Source organism: Cydia fagiglandana, chromosome 21 (assembly GCF_963556715.1).
Source record: "Cydia fagiglandana chromosome 21, ilCydFagi1.1, whole genome shotgun sequence".
NCBI lineage: Eukaryota > Metazoa > Arthropoda > Insecta > Lepidoptera > Tortricidae > Cydia > Cydia fagiglandana.
The window spans coordinates 50,736-69,925 of record NC_085952.1 but is presented as its reverse complement, the minus strand read 5'-3'; the positions used below and the strand labels follow the sequence as shown (position 1 = coordinate 69,925).

The 19,190-nt window shown below is 52.3% G+C and overlaps 1 protein-coding gene across 1 annotated transcript; it reads right to left on the bottom strand.

The window, feature by feature from the left end:
* Positions 1-1,945: 1,945 nt before the first annotated feature.
* On the bottom strand, positions 1,946-15,353 carry LOC134675109 (uncharacterized). The gene is made up of 19 exons (XM_063533271.1): positions 15,140-15,353; positions 14,990-15,069; positions 14,498-14,646; positions 13,895-14,128; positions 13,221-13,328; positions 12,948-13,130; positions 9,797-9,890; positions 9,289-9,435; positions 8,834-8,969; positions 8,493-8,670; positions 6,579-6,816; positions 4,914-5,396; positions 4,658-4,879; positions 4,402-4,623; positions 4,146-4,367; positions 3,890-4,111; positions 3,634-3,855; positions 2,334-2,555; positions 1,946-2,299 (listed from the first exon to the last, which is right to left on the bottom strand). Exons 1-19 carry the CDS (start codon positions 15,177-15,179, stop codon positions 1,946-1,948), a joined length of 3,756 nt encoding a protein of 1,251 aa, XP_063389341.1. The 5' UTR covers positions 15,180-15,353.
* Between the last annotated feature and the right edge of the window lie 3,837 nt (positions 15,354-19,190).

Here is a 19,190-nt window from a genome sequence, read left to right as displayed (position 1 = left end):
CTCATACTTTACTCTTGCCCAAGTGTGGGCACATTCCGTGAGTTAAGGTAAATCGGGACAAGGCCGCCCATACCCCCACGCGCCCCTGGGGTCTGAATCTACCCTAGATGCTAGATACCTACAACGGTAAAGGGTTAGAGGTCCTTCCACCGCACTGTTACCAACTTTTCCCTTTCCTTACTGGGAAAAGTTGTATCACGGTTGACGCGGGCCTTTAACCAAAATATAATTGCACCCACCACCCAGTGCACGTCATGTCAACTACAGGGCATTTTCGATTTATATTAAAATAAGTTCGATTATAATTACAATTGTATCAAGGTAGGCGCATTTGCCCCTAGTATGGGCCCATTTGGTAGGTATTTAAATATTTTCCAAAGGTATAAAATACTAATTGACTCAAAAAAGTAACAGAAGAAGACATTGAGTTGAGTGTTACCTAATCATTACCTAATACTATGTGACGTATGAGGTACTGTCACGTCACAACCGAACAGTCTAATTACATGGTTTGTCGTCAATGTTGAATATACGAGTCAAATAGTCAGCCCTATGATCGACGTTTAAACTATTTGGTTGTGATATATGAGTAAGGAATACTTAACAACTAGTGGACGGAACCAAGAAGCTGCTTATGCTATGAGGTGAAGGACGAAAGTCAAGTACTGCATGGACAATGATGTCTCTGAAATTAAAACAAACCAAACGTAAGTACAGTTTATATCTGCAATAGTATGTTACTTTTCGAAGGCCGCAAAAATATGTGACACGCTCTTATGGCTCTACAAATAAGATAGTGTCAGATATTTTTGCGGCCTTCGAAGAGTAACATAATATTGCAGGTGCCTGTAATCTATACTTATTATTTAAATCCTGGTTATTAAAAAAATCATACACTAAATCTAAAACTGAAATCTGACATTGATAAGCTAACTTAATTAATTATTACGAAATAGGTATGACTTTCATATTGACACTCACTGTGTTCAAGTTGATGCCAAATTAGCTTTTACGTTGAAATAGAGGCTGCCACCACCAGGTTCACACACACTTCTTTACCCGTTGGAGGTTGCCATCTACCGGCTTAGGTAGACCACAAACTTCCTACCAATAAGACTGTAGTATACCTATTTTAGTAGCTTATGGACTGATGATGTTCGAAATAAAGCGGGGGGTTCCTATGCTGCACTCTACAGTTTACGCCCGCCTCCTAATGAAGTAAACATTGTCAAGCCTAGTACACGTTACCGAGTAGTCTAGAGGGTGGCGGCGGCGGCCGCTCCCAGCAGCAGCAGCGCCAGGCTGGCGCCGGCGAGCGCCGCGCCGTTGCCCTTCTTGTTCAGGTTGCGCTTCGGCCGGTCCACCACGAAGATGCGTCCGCCCATACCTGCACACACACCATTTGTTTAGTCTAGAGGAAACATGTATCTCTTTTTTTCCTAACCTATTTAAATTAAATAGTGCTGCTAGATGACATCGACGTCTTTAAATAAAACATGTCTAGGTGTAAGTAAACAAACACTAATCTTTCAGCATCGTTCTCGGAGCGTAATCGAGAGGGGACTTAAATCTTCTCGAGGCGGAGGCGTACGGTCGGAGCTGGTGTAGCTTTATTCGACGTTCATAAGCGAATCGGAATATGCCTAGGTACTCGAATAATATCCTTATTCCGTTCCATCTGTATTCTATCTTTATTCCGTTTACAACGGTTTCCAAAAGATTTCGAACATTTCGATCGCGTTACCTAAACTAACCAGTTTAATGATAATCCCTCGATCGGTTTTTGCTTAAAAACACGACGTAAAGCGTCACGCGACTCACCGGCGTGCGTGAAGGAGTTGTAGTAGACGAGGTCGGGCCAGGTGTCGTTGGGGGCGACCTGCAGCTCGGCGGCGGGGCCGGGCGCGCAGCTCCACTGCAGCGTGCGGTTGAAGGGTCACGCGACTCACCGGCGTGCGTGAAGGAGTTGTAGTAGACGAGGTCGGGCCAGGTGTCGTTGGGGGCGACCTGCAGCTTGGCGGCGGGGCCGGGCGCGCAGCTCCACTGCAGCGTGCGGTTGAAGGGTCACGCGACTCACCGGCGTGCGTGAAGGAGTTGTAGTAGACGAGGTCGGGCCAGGTGTCGTTGGGGGCGACCTGCAGCTCGGCGGCGGGGCCGGGCGCGCAGCTCCACTGCAGCGTGCGGTTGAAGGGTCACGCGACTCACCGGCGTGCGTGAAGGAGTTGTAGTAGACGAGGTCGGGCCAGGTGTCGTTGGGGGCGACCTGCAGCTTGGCGGCGGGGCCGGGCGCGCAGCTCCACTGCAGCGTGCGGTTGAAGGGTCACGCGACTCACCGGCGTGCGTGAAGGAGTTGTAGTAGACGAGGTCGGGCCAGGTGTCGTTGGGGGCGACCTGCAGCTCGGCGGCGGGGCCGGGCGCGCAGCTCCACTGCAGCGTGCGGTTGAAGGGTCACGCGACTCACCGGCGTGCGTGAAGGAGTTGTAGTAGACGAGGTCGGGCCAGGTGTCGTTGGGGGCGACCTGCAGCTCGGCGGCGGGGCCGGGCGCGCAGCTCCACTGCAGCGTGCGGTTGAAGGGTCACGCGACTCACCGGCGTGCGTGAAGGAGTTGTAGTAGACGAGGTCGGGCCAGGTGTCGTTGGGGGCGACCTGCAGCTCGGCGGCGGTAGTGATGTGCCGTGGGAATTTCCCGGGAACAAGGAATATTCCCATATGGGAAATTCCTGGGAAATTTCCCGGTGTTCCCGGGAATATTCCCCAAACAGGGGAATATTGAAATAGATTAAGTGTATTACAATTTTCATTAAAGCTAGCTGTAACGACAAGTGCGTTTGCGTTTAGTAAAATAAAGTAGCCAAAAACCGTAAAATGCAAAGTGGCTTTCCAAAAAACACTTGGAAAGTGGATTTGCTTACAACATTCGACACTTGAGATGTTTCAAAAAAAATATATGGCATCACTTTAAGCCCCCGATGTACCTCAATGCGAAGTCAGATCATTTCGAAATTTTCTCCGTAGAAATAGATACATATAAAAAAAAATCTCCAAAAAATTATGGCTACAGATTATTTTATTGGATATTTTGATAATGTAATGCAAAAACATTCACAAGAACCCGTCCTTAACACTCGTATGTAGAAGAGTTTCTTGGTAAAAAGTTTAAGGAACTCCACCATTCTTATTAGTACCTAACTTATTTTGACCCTGATTAAACAGTGATGATTTGTATTGATTTTGTTGAATAATGGCGTATTATTTAAAAAAATGTATTTTGGCCGAGTAATCATTCCCAGCAACTATGGGAAAATTCCCAGGAAGAATGGGAAATTTCCCGGGAAGAAAGGGAAAATTTCCCGGGAGTATAGGGAATTTACGTAGGCGAATGAGATACAGTTTATAATGTTTTTTTCCAAAGTTTAAGATGCTAAGTGTTGACTGAATTTCTGATAATAAAATAGTATATCTATGCGCCATTTCAAAATTCCCCTACTTTCCCTTCATATGGGAATTTTCCCGGGAACGTTTCCGGGAATTTTCCCACCAAGGGAATTTTCCCGGGAACGGCACATCACTAGGCGGCGGGGCCGGGCGCGCAGCTCCACTGCAGCGTGCGGTTGAAGGGTCACGCGACTCACCGGCGTGCGTGAAGGAGTTGTAGTAGACGAGGTCGGGCCAGGTGTCGTTGGGGGCGACCTGCAGCTCGGCGGCGGGGCCGGGCGCGCAGCTCCACTGCAGCGTGCGGTTGAAGGGTCACGCGACTCACCGGCGTGCGTGAAGGAGTTGTAGTAGACGAGGTCGGGCCAGGTGTCGTTGGGGGCGACCTGCAGCTCGGCGGCGGGGCCGGGCGCGCAGCTCCACTGCAGCGTGCGGTTGAAGGGTCACGCGACTCACCGGCGTGCGTGAAGGAGTTGTAGTAGACGAGGTCGGGCCAGGTGTCGTTGGGGGCGACCTGCAGCTCGGCGGCGGGGCCGGGCGCGCAGCTCCACTGCAGCGTGCGGTTGAAGGGTCACGCGACTCACCGGCGTGCGTGAAGGAGTTGTAGTAGACGAGGTCGGGCCAGGTGTCGTTGGGGGCGACCTGCAGCTCGGCGGCGGGGCCGGGCGCGCAGCTCCACTGCAGCGTGCGGTTGAAGGGTCACGCGACTCACCGGCGTGCGTGAAGGAGTTGTAGTAGACGAGGTCGGGCCAGGTGTCGTTGGGGGCGACCTGCAGCTCGGCGGCGGGGCCGGGCGCGCAGCTCCACTGCAGCGTGCGGTTGAAGGGTCACGCGACTCACCGGCGTGCGTGAAGGAGTTGTAGTAGACGAGGTCGGGCCAGGTGTCGTTGGGGGCGACCTGCAGCTCGGCGGCGGGGCCGGGCGCGCAGCTCCACTGCAGCGTGCGGTTGAAGGGTCACGCGACTCACCGGCGTGCGTGAAGGAGTTGTAGTAGACGAGGTCGGGCCAGGTGTCGTTGGGGGCGACCTGCAGCTCGGCGGCGGGGCCGGGCGCGCAGCTCCACTGCAGCGTGCGGTTGAAGGGTCACGCGACTCACCGGCGTGCGTGAAGGAGTTGTAGTAGACGAGGTCGGGCCAGGTGTCGTTGGGGGCGACCTGCAGCTCGGCGGCGGGGCCGGGCGCGCAGCTCCACTGCAGCGTGCGGTTGAAGGGTCACGCGACTCACCGGCGTGCGTGAAGGAGTTGTAGTAGACGAGGTCGGGCCAGGTGTCGTTGGGGGCGACCTGCAGCTCGGCGGCGGGGCCGGGCGCGCAGCTCCACTGCAGCGTGCGGTTGAAGGGTCACGCGACTCACCGGCGTGCGTGAAGGAGTTGTAGTAGACGAGGTCGGGCCAGGTGTCGTTGGGGGCGACCTGCAGCTCGGCGGCGGGGCCGGGCGCGCAGCTCCACTGCAGCGTGCGGTTGAAGGGTCACGCGACTCACCGGCGTGCGTGAAGGAGTTGTAGTAGACGAGGTCGGGCCAGGTGTCGTTGGGGGCGACCTGCAGCTCGGCGGCGGGGCCGGGCGCGCAGCTCCACTGCAGCGTGCGGTTGAAGGGTCACGCGACTCACCGGCGTGCGTGAAGGAGTTGTAGTAGACGAGGTCGGGCCAGGTGTCGTTGGGGGCGACCTGCAGCTCGGCGGCGGGGCCGGGCGCGCAGCTCCACTGCAGCGTGCGGTTGAAGGCGCGGAACGTGGCGTGGTCGGCGGCGCGGCGGGGGTCCGAGCCCGCCGCGGGGGTCGCCAGGCACAGCGGACCCGCCGCCGTGGCCGTGAGCCGCCCGCGTCGCGTGTAGTGCACGCCCGCCAGCACCCGCACCGCGCGCTGCGCCGCCTCGGGCAGCTGCTCCAGCCCGCCCCGCGGGTCCACCGACACGATCAGCGGGTGGTACTCGTGCGCCGAGTGCGGGTTGTTGCCGCCGAACACCTGAAACATATTTCCGTTGTAAATAAATCATACCATACCTGTTATATGCTTTTTAGCGATAAGACCGCCCATTGTTTAACCTCGTCTTTTCTGTATTGTTTTCTGTAACGAGGTGTGCAATAAAGAGTATTTCCTCAAAAATGGACGGCAAAGTCGACTTTGCCGTCTAAAAAATAGGTTGCGAAGCGCGTAGTTTATGGTCAGTCAAAAATTAAAAAATTAAAAACATTGCAGTCTCGATTTTGGGACTGCAATGTTGCATACAAATTCCATTATTTGTCGAGTTCCAAACTTTTTAAAAGTTGAAATGACCATATCAAATAAAGGCACAGGCCCATTAAACAGCCAAACAGATGATTAGTACCGCGACTATTTAGATGTCTCAAATAGGTTGGCGTATATTTGGCAGAAAAATACTTCTATTTTTTATTAAAAAAATAAAAAGGCAGCAAGTGCTTTTTTCTGTCAAAATATATATGCAAGAACGTTGTTTTTGTAAAATATTTCTATGATATTTATATTTCTTGCACCATTTTTGAGAAAAGCACTATATATGACTCGGCTGGAAGGCTACTTGCTGGCTTCGGATTCAATTAGGGTGACCAGACGTCAGGAATTTTCCTGACATGTCAGGAATTTTAGGCATATGTCAGGAATGCGGCCGGAAAAGGGAAATGTCAGGAATTTTGGCATTTCCGTTTCCCGAAGGACAAATAAACAAAACAATAAAATGGTATACACAGTAAAATAATATTTTTAATCAAAATAACAAAAAAAATAGTAAAACAGTTTACTGACATAAGTCACATATTGTACAATACACTTCACTCGGTTCTCTACCTTCTTTCAGTAACGGATATTTAATTCGTAAAACATCCGTAAAAGTAGTCTCGGGCGTTTGCTACTAGACGCCATGTTAAGGACACGACACGCGCACTGTTATAACGTAGAAACTGGACTAACGGTGCGCCGCGCGGCATGCCAATGCCGCCGCGACCGCGACAGCTCATGTCAGGAATTTCGGCCGAAAATCAGGAATTTTGTCAGGACTTTTGAAATTTGTATCTGGTCACCCTAGATTCAATTAAACGAATCCTCAGCCTGCAAGTAGCTACTTCCGAGCCTCGACAATAATGTACTATTGTATTGTGTATATGTTTGACATTTGAACAAAAGTCTCACCTTGAAAGTGTATTGCAGCCCCCTCCGTATCTGTAGATCGGGCGCGAGCTGGCCGTTGACGTACCAGGCGAGCGGCGCCCCTCCCCCCGCACCCCCCGCACCCCCCGCACCGCCCTCCCCCCGCCGCCCCGCCACGCCCCGCGCGCCCCCCGCCGGGCCCAGCGAGAAGGAGAACACGCGCAGCGCCGGGTCGAACAGCTCCGCCGTCTCCCACGGCGTCGCCGCCGATGACGAGCCCCTGTTCGAACGACATTACATACATCTCATATTTTGCACCAAAACAGAAGGTAAAAAAATCTTTTAGCTAAAACTTGCGATAGTCTTCTTGAATTAATTAACCATGAAATTCTAACCTCTTCTTATAATTGTACAAAGTCGAAAAGAAACCGCATTCGCCTGCGTCGAATCATCCCATCGCAATGCTTCTTTTCAAAAATCATTTCCTTCACAACTTAACTAATAAGCTCACATTTTATACTTGCGATGGAACGTCGGCTCGTCTTCAGAGTCGAGCGCCCCCACGGCCCACACCGCGAACACGGGCTACTTACACGCTGAACTCGACGCAGTCGTTGGCGGAGTGCTCTGCAGTCTGCGAGATGTTGAGCACGACGTCGGCCCGCGGCCAGAGACGATGGAACGTCGGCTCGTCTTCAGAGTCGAGCGCCCCCACGGCCCACACCGCGAACACGGGCTACTTACACGCTGAACTCGACGCAGTCGTTGGCGGAGTGCTCTGCAGTCTGCGAGATGTTGAGCACGACGTCGGCCCGCGGCCAGAGACGATGGAACGTCGGCTCGTCTTCAGAGTCGAGCGCCCCCACGGCCCACACCACGAACACGGGCTACTTACACGCTGAACTCGACGCAGTCGTTGGCGGAGTGCTCTGCAGTCTGCGAGATGTTGAGCACGACGTCGGCCCGCGGCCAGAGACGATGGAACGTCGGCTCGTCTTCAGAGTCGAGCGCCCCCACGGCCCACACCACGAACACGGGCTACTTACACGCTGAACTCGACGCAGTCGTTGGCGGAGTGCTCTGCAGTCTGCGAGATGTTGAGCACGACGTCGGCCCGCGGCCAGAGACGATGGAACGTCGGCTCGCCTTCCTTCAGAGTCGAGCGCCCCCACAGCCCACACCACGAACACGGGCTACTTACACGCTGAACTCGACGTAGTTGTCGGCGGAGTACTCTGCAGTCTGCGAGATATTGAGCACGACGTCGGCCCGCGGCCAGAGACGATGGAACGTCGGCTCGCCTTCAGAGTCGAGCGCCCCCACGGCCCACACCACGAACACGGGCTACTTACACGCTGAACTCGACGCAGTCGTCGGCGGAGTGCTCTGCAGTCTGCGAGATGTTGAGCACGACGTCGGCCCGCGGCCAGAGACGATGGAACGTCGGCTCGTCTTCAGAGTCGAGCGCCCCCACGGCCCACACCACGAACACGGGCTACTTACACGCTGAACTCGACGCAGTCGTTGGCGGAGTGCTCTGCAGTCTGCGAGATGTTGAGCACGACATCGGCCCGCGGCTAGAGACGATGGAACGTCGGCTCGCCTTCAGAGTCGAGCGCCCCCACGGCCCACACCACGAACACGGGCCACTTACACGCTGAACTCGACGCAGTTGTCGGCGGAGTACTCTGCAGTCTGCGAGATATTGAGCACGACGTCGGCCCGCGGCCACAGACGATGGAACGTCGGCTCGCCTTCAGAGTCGAGCGCCCCCACGGCCCACACCACGAATACGGGCTACTTACACGCTGAACTCGACGCAGTCGTCGGCGGAGTGCTCTGCAGTCTGCGAGATGTTGAGCACGACGTCGGCCCGCGGCCAGAGACGATGGAACGTCGGCTCGTCTTCAGAGTCGAGCGCCCCCACGGCCCACACCACGAACACGGGCTACTTACACGCTGAACTCGACGCAGTCGTCGGCGGAGTGGTCTGCAGTCTGCGAGATGTTGAGCACGACGTCGGCCCGCGGCCAGAGACGATGGAACGTCGGCTCGTCTTCAGAGTCGAGCGCCCCCACGGCCCACACCACGAACATGGGCTTGTCCGTCACCCACTCGCGGTCGATCGGCTCCGCTGAAACAGTTCAGTTAAGTTAGTCCTTTATTTAAGGAGCGAACAACATTTACAAAGCAGTTTAACGCCACCGAGTCAGTGCCACGCGTCATAAATAACACTTGCGCAGTCTGGGCTATCAAAATCGCTGGCAACTTAACTTGGCTGAACTCTAACTACTTACAGGGCTGCAGGGTCCGCCTGTAGGTGACGACGGTGACGCCATCTGTCCGCGAGGCGGTGAACACTTGGTTGGAGTCCTGCGCTCCCAGCCGCTCGTCGCGACACACGCCGCGCCATTGTCCTAACACTTGCACGCACTGGAGTATAGGAATAGGATTTCATTATATTATCAAGGTTTTCAGCCAGAGTGTCAAGGTTATCAGATCCGATACTATACTTTAAAGTATTAAAAGACGGAATTCCATTGTAGAACGGGACATCTGATATATTTTTATATCATATAAGGCCTCGCAGCGGGAGTAGGATCCTCATTTTTTTTCAACAATGGACCAATATAAATACTGTAATTCGCGAAGATAGGGGCCAATACAGCTTCCAAGTATGTCAAAGTCCAGTAATGTAAAGCGAGGCCGAAGGTTGAGGGGCATTGACAGAGGTTGGAAGCATGTTACCGACCGGTGCTAGAGCGGTGATGTTGTAGTCGGTGGCGCGGCCGCGCTGGAACTTGGGCTCGAAGCTGGCCACCGCCACGTCCGCGCCCAGCATCTGCGACCGCGCGCTCGACCCCGATATCCCGAACGCCATGTACTCGTTATCGCCGATCTAAAAACAAACGAACACATTGTACTTGTATTTATATTACAGAAAAAGATGATTATACTCTCCATTGCTGGACTTCAAAAGCAGGTAAATTCAGTCCCTGGCCTCCATTTTCGAGGGAAACTTCACCAGTGCTGCTAAACAGCAGTGATAATCGTGTCGCTCTAATATGAAATACAATAGTATGAAAGGGATCTAGGGATGTATACCATCAGGGATGTGTATTTACCATCAGGAATGGAAAAAGAAAGAAGGGATCGACTTTAGCGTAATTATTTTGCCTGAAATGAAAATCATCAGCCGTCGACAACTTTAGACGAAATGTTACTGTTAAAGGTATAACAGACAGACAGTGTGTGGATACCTTTCCGGCGAGTTGTATGGTGAGCTGGTTGCCGAACACCTCCCAGCTGACCTGCAGGTCGCGGTGCAGCTGGCGGCACGACGGCAGCGTCGACCTGAACACAAACACATCATTTATTCAACGACACGGCGAGCCAGCTGACCGTGAACAGCTCGTGCGGCCGGGCCGGGCCGGGCCGGGCCGGCTACTCTACATATGGCTGCATGTACAGTGCAGTACCTGTGCGGGTGCAGGGTGGTGAGCGCCGGGGGCACGTTGGGCCGCTCGGGCAGCAGCACGGAGGCGAGCGCGCGCCGCGCGGTGGCGTCCCACACGGCGAGCCAGCTGATCGTGAACAGCTCGTGCGGCCGGGCCGGGCCGGGCCGGCTACTCTACATATGGCTGCATGTACAGTGCAGTACCTGTGCGGGTGCAGGGTGGTGAGCGCCGGGGGCACGTTGGGCCGCTCGGGCAGCAGCACGGAGGCGAGCGCGCGCCGCGCGGTGGCGTCCCACACGGCGAGCCAGCTGATCGTGAACAGCTCGTGCGGCCGGGCCGGGCCGGGCCGGCTACTCTACATATGGCTGCATGTACAGTGCAGTACCTGTGCGGGTGCAGGGTGGTGAGCGCCGGGGGCACGTTGGGCCGCTCGGGCAGCAGCACGGAGGCGAGCGCGCGCCGCGCGGTGGCGTCCCACACGGCGAGCCAGCTGATCGTGAACAGCTCGTGCGGCCGGGCCGGGCCGGGCCGGCTACTCTACATATGGCTGCATGTACAGTGCAGTACCTGTGCGGGTGCAGGGTGGTGAGCGCCGGGGGCACGTTGGGCCGCTCGGGCAGCAGCACGGAGGCGAGCGCGCGCCGCGCGGTGGCGTCCCACACGGCGAGCCAGCTGACCGTGAACAGCTCGTGCGGCCGGGCCGGGCCGGGCCGGGCCGGGCCGGGCCGGCTACTCTACATATGGCTGCATGTACAGTGCAGTACCTGTGCGGGTGCAGGGTGGTGAGCGCCGGGGGCACGTTGGGCCGCTCGGGCAGCAGCACGGAGGCGAGCGCGCGCCGCGCGGTGGCGTCCCACACGGCGAGCCAGCTGATCGTGAACAGCTCGTGCGGCCGGGCCGGGCCGGGCCGGCTACTCTACATATGGCTGCATGTACAGTGCAGTACCTGTGCGGGTGCAGGGTGGTGAGCGCCGGGGGCACGTTGGGCCGCTCGGGCAGCAGCACGGAGGCGAGCGCGCGCCGCGCGGTGGCGTCCCACACGGCGAGCCAGCTGATCGTGAACAGCTCGTGCGGCCGGGCCGGGCCGGGCCGGCTACTCTACATATGGCTGCATGTACAGTGCAGTACCTGTGCGGGTGCAGGGTGGTGAGCGCCGGGGGCACGTTGGGCCGCTCGGGCAGCAGCACGGAGGCGAGCGCGCGCCGCGCGGTGGCGTCCCACACGGCGAGCCAGCTGATCGTGAACAGCTCGTGCGGCCGGGCCGGGCCGGGCCGGCTACTCTACATATGGCTGCATGTACAGTGCAGTACCTGTGCGGGTGCAGGGTGGTGAGCGCCGGGGGCACGTTGGGCCGCTCGGGCAGCAGCACGGAGGCGAGCGCGCGCCGCGCGGTGGCGTCCCACACGGCGAGCCAGCTGATCGTGAACAGCTCGTGCGGCCGGGCCGGGCCGGGCCGGCTACTCTACATATGGCTGCATGTACAGTGCAGTACCTGTGCGGGTGCAGGGTGGTGAGCGCCGGGGGCACGTTGGGCCGCTCGGGCAGCAGCACGGAGGCGAGCGCGCGCCGCGCGGTGGCGTCCCACACGGCGAGCCAGCTGATCGTGAACAGCTCGTGCGGCCGGGCCGGGCCGGGCCGGCTACTCTACATATGGCTGCATGTACAGTGCAGTACCTGTGCGGGTGCAGGGTGGTGAGCGCCGGGGGCACGTTGGGCCGCTCGGGCAGCAGCACGGAGGCGAGCGCGCGCCGCGCGGTGGCGTCCCACACGGCGAGCCAGCTGATCGTGAACAGCTCGTGCGGCCGGGCCGGGCCGGGCCGGCTACTCTACATATGGCTGCATGTACAGTGCAGTACCTGTGCGGGTGCAGGGTGGTGAGCGCCGGGGGCACGTTGGGCCGCTCGGGCAGCAGCACGGAGGCGAGCGCGCGCCGCGCGGTGGCGTCCCACACGGCGAGCCAGCTGATCGTGAACAGCTCGTGCGGCCGGGCCGGGCCGGGCCGGCTACTCTACATATGGCTGCATGTACAGTGCAGTACCTGTGCGGGTGCAGGGTGGTGAGCGCCGGGGGCACGTTGGGCCGCTCGGGCAGCAGCACGGAGGCGAGCGCGCGCCGCGCGGTGGCGTCCCACACGGCGAGCCAGCTGATCGTGAACAGCTCGTGCGGCCGGGCCGGGCCGGGCCGGCTACTCTACATATGGCTGCATGTACAGTGCAGTACCTGTGCGGGTGCAGGGTGGTGAGCGCCGGGGGCACGTTGGGCCGCTCGGGCAGCAGCACGGAGGCGAGCGCGCGCCGCGCGGTGGCGTCCCACACGGCGAGCCAGCTGATCGTGAACAGCTCGTGCGGCCGGGCCGGGCCGGGCCGGCTACTCTACATATGGCTGCATGTACAGTGCAGTACCTGTGCGGGTGCAGGGTGGTGAGCGCCGGGGGCACGTTGGGCCGCTCGGGCAGCAGCACGGAGGCGAGCGCGCGCCGCGCGGTGGCGTCCCACACGGCGAGCCAGCTGACCGTGAACAGCTCGTGCGGCCGGGCCGGGCCGGGCCGGGCCGGCTACTCTACATATGGCTGCATGTACAGTGCAGTACCTGTGCGGGTGCAGGGTGGTGAGCGCCGGGGGCACGTTGGGCCGCTCGGGCAGCAGCACGGAGGCGAGCGCGCGCCGCGCGGTGGCGTCCCACACGGCGAGCCAGCTGATCGTGAACAGCTCGTGCGGCCGGGCCGGGCCGGGCCGGCTACTCTACATATGGCTGCATGTACAGTGCAGTACCTGTGCGGGTGCAGGGTGGTGAGCGCCGGGGGCACGTTGGGCCGCTCGGGCAGCAGCACGGAGGCGAGCGCGCGCCGCGCGGTGGCGTCCCACACGGCGAGCCAGCTGATCGTGAACAGCTCGTGCGGCCGGGCCGGGCCGGGCCGGCTACTCTACATATGGCTGCATGTACAGTGCAGTACCTGTGCGGGTGCAGGGTGGTGAGCGCCGGGGGCACGTTGGGCCGCTCGGGCAGCAGCACGGAGGCGAGCGCGCGCCGCGCGGTGGCGTCCCACACGGCGAGCCAGCTGATCGTGAACAGCGTGTGCGCGCCCGGCAGCGTCAGGCGCACGTCCGCGCCGCGGTACGCGGGGATCGGCTCCAGACTGTACATATACACATAGCGCTTTATAGACTGTATCACATAAACCAATATAAATGTATATTGTGTATTATGTGACTAGTAGTATACTTACTATCCGTACTCGTCGGGCAGCTTGAAGCCGCGCGCGCTGGGCTGCGGGCCGGCGCCGGCCCAGAAGTACGCCTCGCCGCCCGCGCCGTCGTACCGGAACTCCGGCACCCTGCAACACACCACAAACCGCTGCATCAGGAGTTGTCCACCGTTGTCCCGCATAAACGCGTATCTACTAAAGATTTGCAGGTATAGGAGTTTTTTTTCTGTGACAAATGGTCAGAAATATTTCTGAGTAATAGAAAAAGAAGCCTGCCAGAATAGTAGAAAAAAAAACCTGCTGGAAAAATAGCAAAAGTTACGCATGGATGCATCACATTGTGCGTTGTGCGTTCGGGGATGGTATCCGCCACGTGTATCCCTTGCCTTTAGATTAATTTGTCTTAAAGGGGCTCTGCGCTGTTGGCTTCGGCCCCACGCACGCCTCCCAAAGGTCCGGAACCCCATGGTCCCGAGATATGGAAAGACATAATAATAATAATATTCCTGTATCAATGTTTCCAGCAACACATAGGCCTCCTCTAACATTTTCTTTTATTGTCTGTCTTTTACCAGCCTTGTCCCAGCAACAGTTTTGATGTCATCAGACCATCTGTAGTTTTCACTTCTTGTAGATATTAATCTGTTAAAATATACAAACAAAATCGCTCGTACAAAAACGTGTGGTGCACTCACAGGATAGTCTTGGCGTCGAGTAGCTGCAGGGTGGCACTGGAGACCCCGGTCCCGGCCAGGGTCGCGGCGGTCTGCGGCGCCGGCGCCTCGAACTCCTCCGGCACGTACACGTCGCCGAACGCGTTCTGCGACGCGATGTCGTACACCGCGAACCACTTCAGCCGCGACACGCGCTTGCCCTCCGGCAGCGAGATGCGCACCTCGGCATTGTAGTACCGCTCCAGGATGTTGGTCCTGTAGGGTGTATAAGCAAGAAGTAGTCTAACACATAAGAAAATACTAATTAACAAAGCTTTAAAACACAACAAACTATGAATCCACTCAATTGAATCAACTCAGTGGCAGAGCAAGACCAAAATTTGGTGTGGGCAAGGACGAGTACATATAGAAGGCCCTCTGATGGCACAAGAAATAAAGAATAGCAAGGCAAAGCCTGCAGGGCCTGCGCCTACCGCCACCTCTGTATAATATATAGAGTCCAACCAAACAATGTTTTCTTGCCAAGTGGTAGGTATGGGTCTATGGGATATGCTTGCAATATTACTGCCAAAAGAAAGCAAGCTCAGCATGATCAAACTCTATTAGAGTCTATTTTAAACTTACTTGCCGTGTTCATCAGGCACAATGAAGCCCTGTGGGCCAGGCCGTGCTGAGTCACCAGCCCAGAAGAAGGTGTCATCCCCTGTGCCATCATAGTTGAAGTTCACCAGAAGCAGCGTCCAGTCATCCACCGCATACACCTCACCCGTCACCTGCAGATAGACCTCACTATAGTGGTTGTTTGACACAGGGACAGGGCTGACAGAAAAATGGGATGCATGTGTTTCACGAAATTGTTATTAGGAAAGAATAATAGACCTACACCTTAAATATAAAAATAATATTAAATACTTCATTTGTAAAACCATCCTTAATCACAAGATAAAAGTAATTTGCTTAAATTATAATTATTATAAACAAGGCACATTGTTAAGCAATCAACTTAATATCCAGTTTTCATTAGTTAATGATTCAAATTAATTCCAAACTTAGTCATCACTTATACTACATTACGAAGTAAGTATTAAAGTGTTTGAATGAAAAGTGGAGTTGTACCTGGTGATGGTAGGAGTTGAGTTTCCCGAGCAGCTTGCCGCGGTAGGGCCCGTCGTCGTCGTCGTCCTGCGCCCAACCCTCTGCAACCAACAGCACACAATAACATCACAACACACAGAGAAAGTCGCACACTAAAGCTCGACAACATACCTGTAGCCAGCACTAGAAACGTTAGCCATGCTAAATACATTGCTACACTTAACGTTAATCCTTAACACTAGTTTTTATTGTTCCTAACTTTCTACGCAAAGGTCATTATTTGTACGAAGTTTTCGCAACTCTCGCGCAGACTTCCGGTTTCAACTTCAACTTGACAGCTGACTTGTCAAGTTGTCAGTGCTTTCTCGTTGGCCGCGGCGCGGGCTAGGCCCCGCGTGCGTGATTGGTTACTTGACCGCCGCAGGTTGCTGGCGTCCAATGGCAGAGGTTTACTTTCACTTCTGTAGTGACGTTAATCGATAACAGACAGCCTTCGCTTTCCTTTATATTTAAAATGTTGCTAGTTGAAAGCTTTATCAACTTTGTTCAGTTCAGAATCAATTTAAAACAAATTAATCCCATCAAAAACATTACATGTAAAAAGATGCAAGTCTCGCAATGCAATTCTTCTACTACAAAAAAAGTTTTGAGATGTTATGTAAAACCAAGTCGGTTGTTTTAGTCAGTGCCACTCATACCTATGCCATATACATATCCTTACCATACTCATCTCATAGCCATAGGTATTAATTAACCTACTCGTACTATAAACATATAATAACTAGGTACATTACACATCTTCATACTCGTACTATTTGTTGGAACTGCAATAGTAACTTTGTAATACCATATATTTATATGGCTCTACAAACTTACTTATGCAGTTCTTAAATCTTTAAAACGTGACTGATTTTGCAATATTTTTAGATTTTCTATGGCTTGGTAAGCTGAAAACTACTTATGTTTAAAATTTGAAGCTTGTGTGTATGCTAGAAGTACCTTAGAATTATGATGATCGTACGTGAGTGAGTGTGTCAGTGTCGAAACTAGGAACTTTGACGTACAATAATTATTAAACTACAAGTTCAAATTGGATGTTTTTGAGAATATATCTAAAGCATGTTAAGCCCTATATGTTACAATTACAGGAAGTCAAAAATCGCCTGAATCGCTTCGGGATAAGGATGGTACGGCCGTGCGTCTTTGTTTTGCTCGACTTGGCGGGGGCACTGCCGTGCCCCCAGATTAATTAAAGAGACCCCTAATTAGTGTCTACCCAAGTTCTACATACCTATAATACATTAAAGAGGATCTAATTAATAAGTGTTGGTATAATTTAACGAACAGTGTGACCCATTCATCGCTCTTGTGTACATAACTTACATAAGCCAGTGGCGGTTTGCCCTAAGGCCAAACTGGCCAAGTAGGCCCGGACCTAGTACTACCCTAGGTTTCTCTTAATTATTCTGTGGTGTAAGCGAAATGTTATAGGTTTATTTATTTATAAATAAAAATAGAATATAAATATTTTTATTTATAAATAATATTTAAAACAAGTTGTAAATTTTAGTTGTCATATAATCTTAGTTGTAAATAACAACAATAAGGGGTCATCCATTAGTTACATCACACGTTTAGGGGGAGGGAGGGGGTCAAGAAAATGTGACATATTGTGACATGGGGGAGGGGGGAGACACAAACTTTGTGACGTCACTTTAACTTCATCAGTAACCGAAAATTTATTTGAATTATTTTACTCGCTGTACATTTAAATAACAAGTTTTTAAAACGATAATCGTTTTTATTTGTTTAATTTTCTTTCCTAAGCAGTTTTGGGTTATAAAATTATTAATATTTATATCGTCAAAAATATTTTGATAAAATATTAATAATACTCAGGTACTTACTTAATTCGATTTGGCGATTTCGTAGAAAAAATGTGACGTCACACTAGGGGGGAGGGGTTTGCCAAATGTGACCGAGTGTGACAAGGAGGGGGGAGGGGTCAAAAAACCTAGAAATTCGTGTGATGTAATTAATGGATGACCCCTAAGCAACTATAATAATAATTTTATTATTGGCAAATGATGAAAATCATAAAAAAAAAAGGATTTAAAATCTACTTTACCACACTCATAAGCTCATGACAATTTTAATATTTACAAACTTTTAAAGAAATCCTACCAAAGGTTTCAAAAAAAAAAAACTTAGGTAAGTAATTTGTAATAATATAATATCGTAAAGTATAAAAATGTAGAAGGATTACCAGTTCACATAAGTATAATTTTTTTATTGGTCACTCGGATCATAAAACTCTAAATTAACAAATTCACATGCACTTATTTAACTACCTTGCGATCACTTAAAATTAGTCGATTATCACGGAATTTATGACGCGGTAGGTACAGGTAGCCACAGTAGTTAATATATACTACTCGTTGGTAATAATTTCGTTCAGAGTGACATTGTCGTCCCTGCCTGCCTATTTCAGCTGCTGACTGTACCCACTTCATTACTTAACTAATCATTGTTTAATCTACTTTAAATACTTTAATGTAAATTTTCGCTCTTTATTGTTACTAGTTACTTATAAATCTCAGGTGTAATAGTTTATAAGCTTGTGTTAAACACACTTTAAATAAAAATTATATCAAACTCTTAACGTTATTATCAGGTTACAAAATGTTTATATAGTTGAATAAAAAATTGGATGGAATGTTGAGATTCTTCTGTAATATGTTCACCTCGCATTTGTTATTAGTCATTTATCGTTAGTCTCTTTTGTCGCTAGACATAAATAGTTCACCGGGTGAGGCGCCAAGTGACAAATAGCAAGTAATCAGTCGTGGAGGGACGACGTCGTGTTTCAGTCCGTCGAGTCCGTGTCGTCACTCCGTGCAGTGACGTCACGCAGGCTCGACGAGGTCTCTCTCGAGCCGCGCCAGCGGCAACGTCAGCGCCGCACCCAGCAGCGGCCGCGCGTACGCCGCCGTGCATTGCCACCTGTAAAAAATTAATCTCATTTATAACAAAAATGATTCGATGTAATAATAAGAGATAATAAAAAAAAACATTATTCGGGCAATTATTCTGTCAGACGCGAAATTCATAATCACTAAGGTAAAGTAACCCTCCGCGCCTACAAATTATAGGCGCCTCGCGCTGCCAACAAACGAGTTTACAAGTTTATATAATATGGTAGGAATTAGAGTCGGATAAAAAGGTCGATAAGTGAAACCGCCGTGTCGCCGAAATAATATAATAGCTTGTAAGATTTTACTACTGTATGTATGTTAGTTTGTAAGGTACTTATGTATCTATGGGCCTTATAGTAACAGCACCAGTCATGGGACATTTAAGAGGAAATTTGGAGTATTTATGATATTTCCCTTATACATGTAAATGGTCTACCGCTTAGCGTGTTAAAAGATGAAAGTCCTATCCGTCTTTCATGTTTTAGGCGTGTTGTATCAAAGATACTGCAATTAGTTTCCACATATTTAACAAATTAAAACTATGCTTTTTTTCTCCAGTCATGGACACCAAAGCTCCAGTAATGGGCCCCCGGTAATGGGCGTGGATCCAGAAATGGGCCCCCTATAAAGGACATTGCTCTATCAGTATAAAATATTGAAATGGGGAATAAATTACGGCAAAAAAATCAATTTTTGGTATAAGGTTTTATCGCTGAATGTATTTTTCTTTCCACAGCCAATTATTATTGTATTAGATCCATCGAGACAATTCTAATATACCCAAACACAATTAGTTAGGGTTTCCATTGATTAGGTCACACGAATTGGTTTTTTGACCCCCCCCCCTTGTCACACTTGGTCACATTTGGCAAACCCCTGCCCCCCTAGTGTGACGTCACATTTTTTCTACGAAATCGCCAAATCGAATTAAGTAAGTACCTAAGTATTATTAATATTTTATCAAAACATTTTTGACGATATAAATATTAGTAATTTTATAACCCAAAACTGCTTAGGAAAGAAAATTAAACGCTTAAAAACTATTTTCGTTTTAAAAACTTGTTATTTAAATGTACAGCGAACTAAATAATTTAAATAAATTTTCGGTTATTGATGAAGTTAAAGTGACGTCACAAAGTTTGTGTCTCCCCCCTCCCCCATGTCACAATATGTCACATTTTCTTGACCCCCTCCCTCCCCCTAAACGTGTGACGTAATTAATGGATGACCCCTCAGATCAGGTCCAT

Bases quoted from the DNA above. Each gene is read 5' to 3' on its own strand.
- LOC134675109 (XM_063533271.1), bottom strand. From the start codon at position 15,179: ATGTATTTAGCATGGCTAACGTTTCTAGTGCTGGCTACAG. The intron at 8,671-8,833 runs GTAAGTAGTTAG...GAACTGTTTCAG, and splicing joins CAGGCGGACCCTGCAGCCCT to CGGAGCCGATCGACCGCGAG. The intron at 4,368-4,401 runs GTGAGTCGCGTG...CGCACGCTGCAG, and splicing joins CAACTCCTTCACGCACGCCG to TGGAGCTGCGCGCCCGGCCC.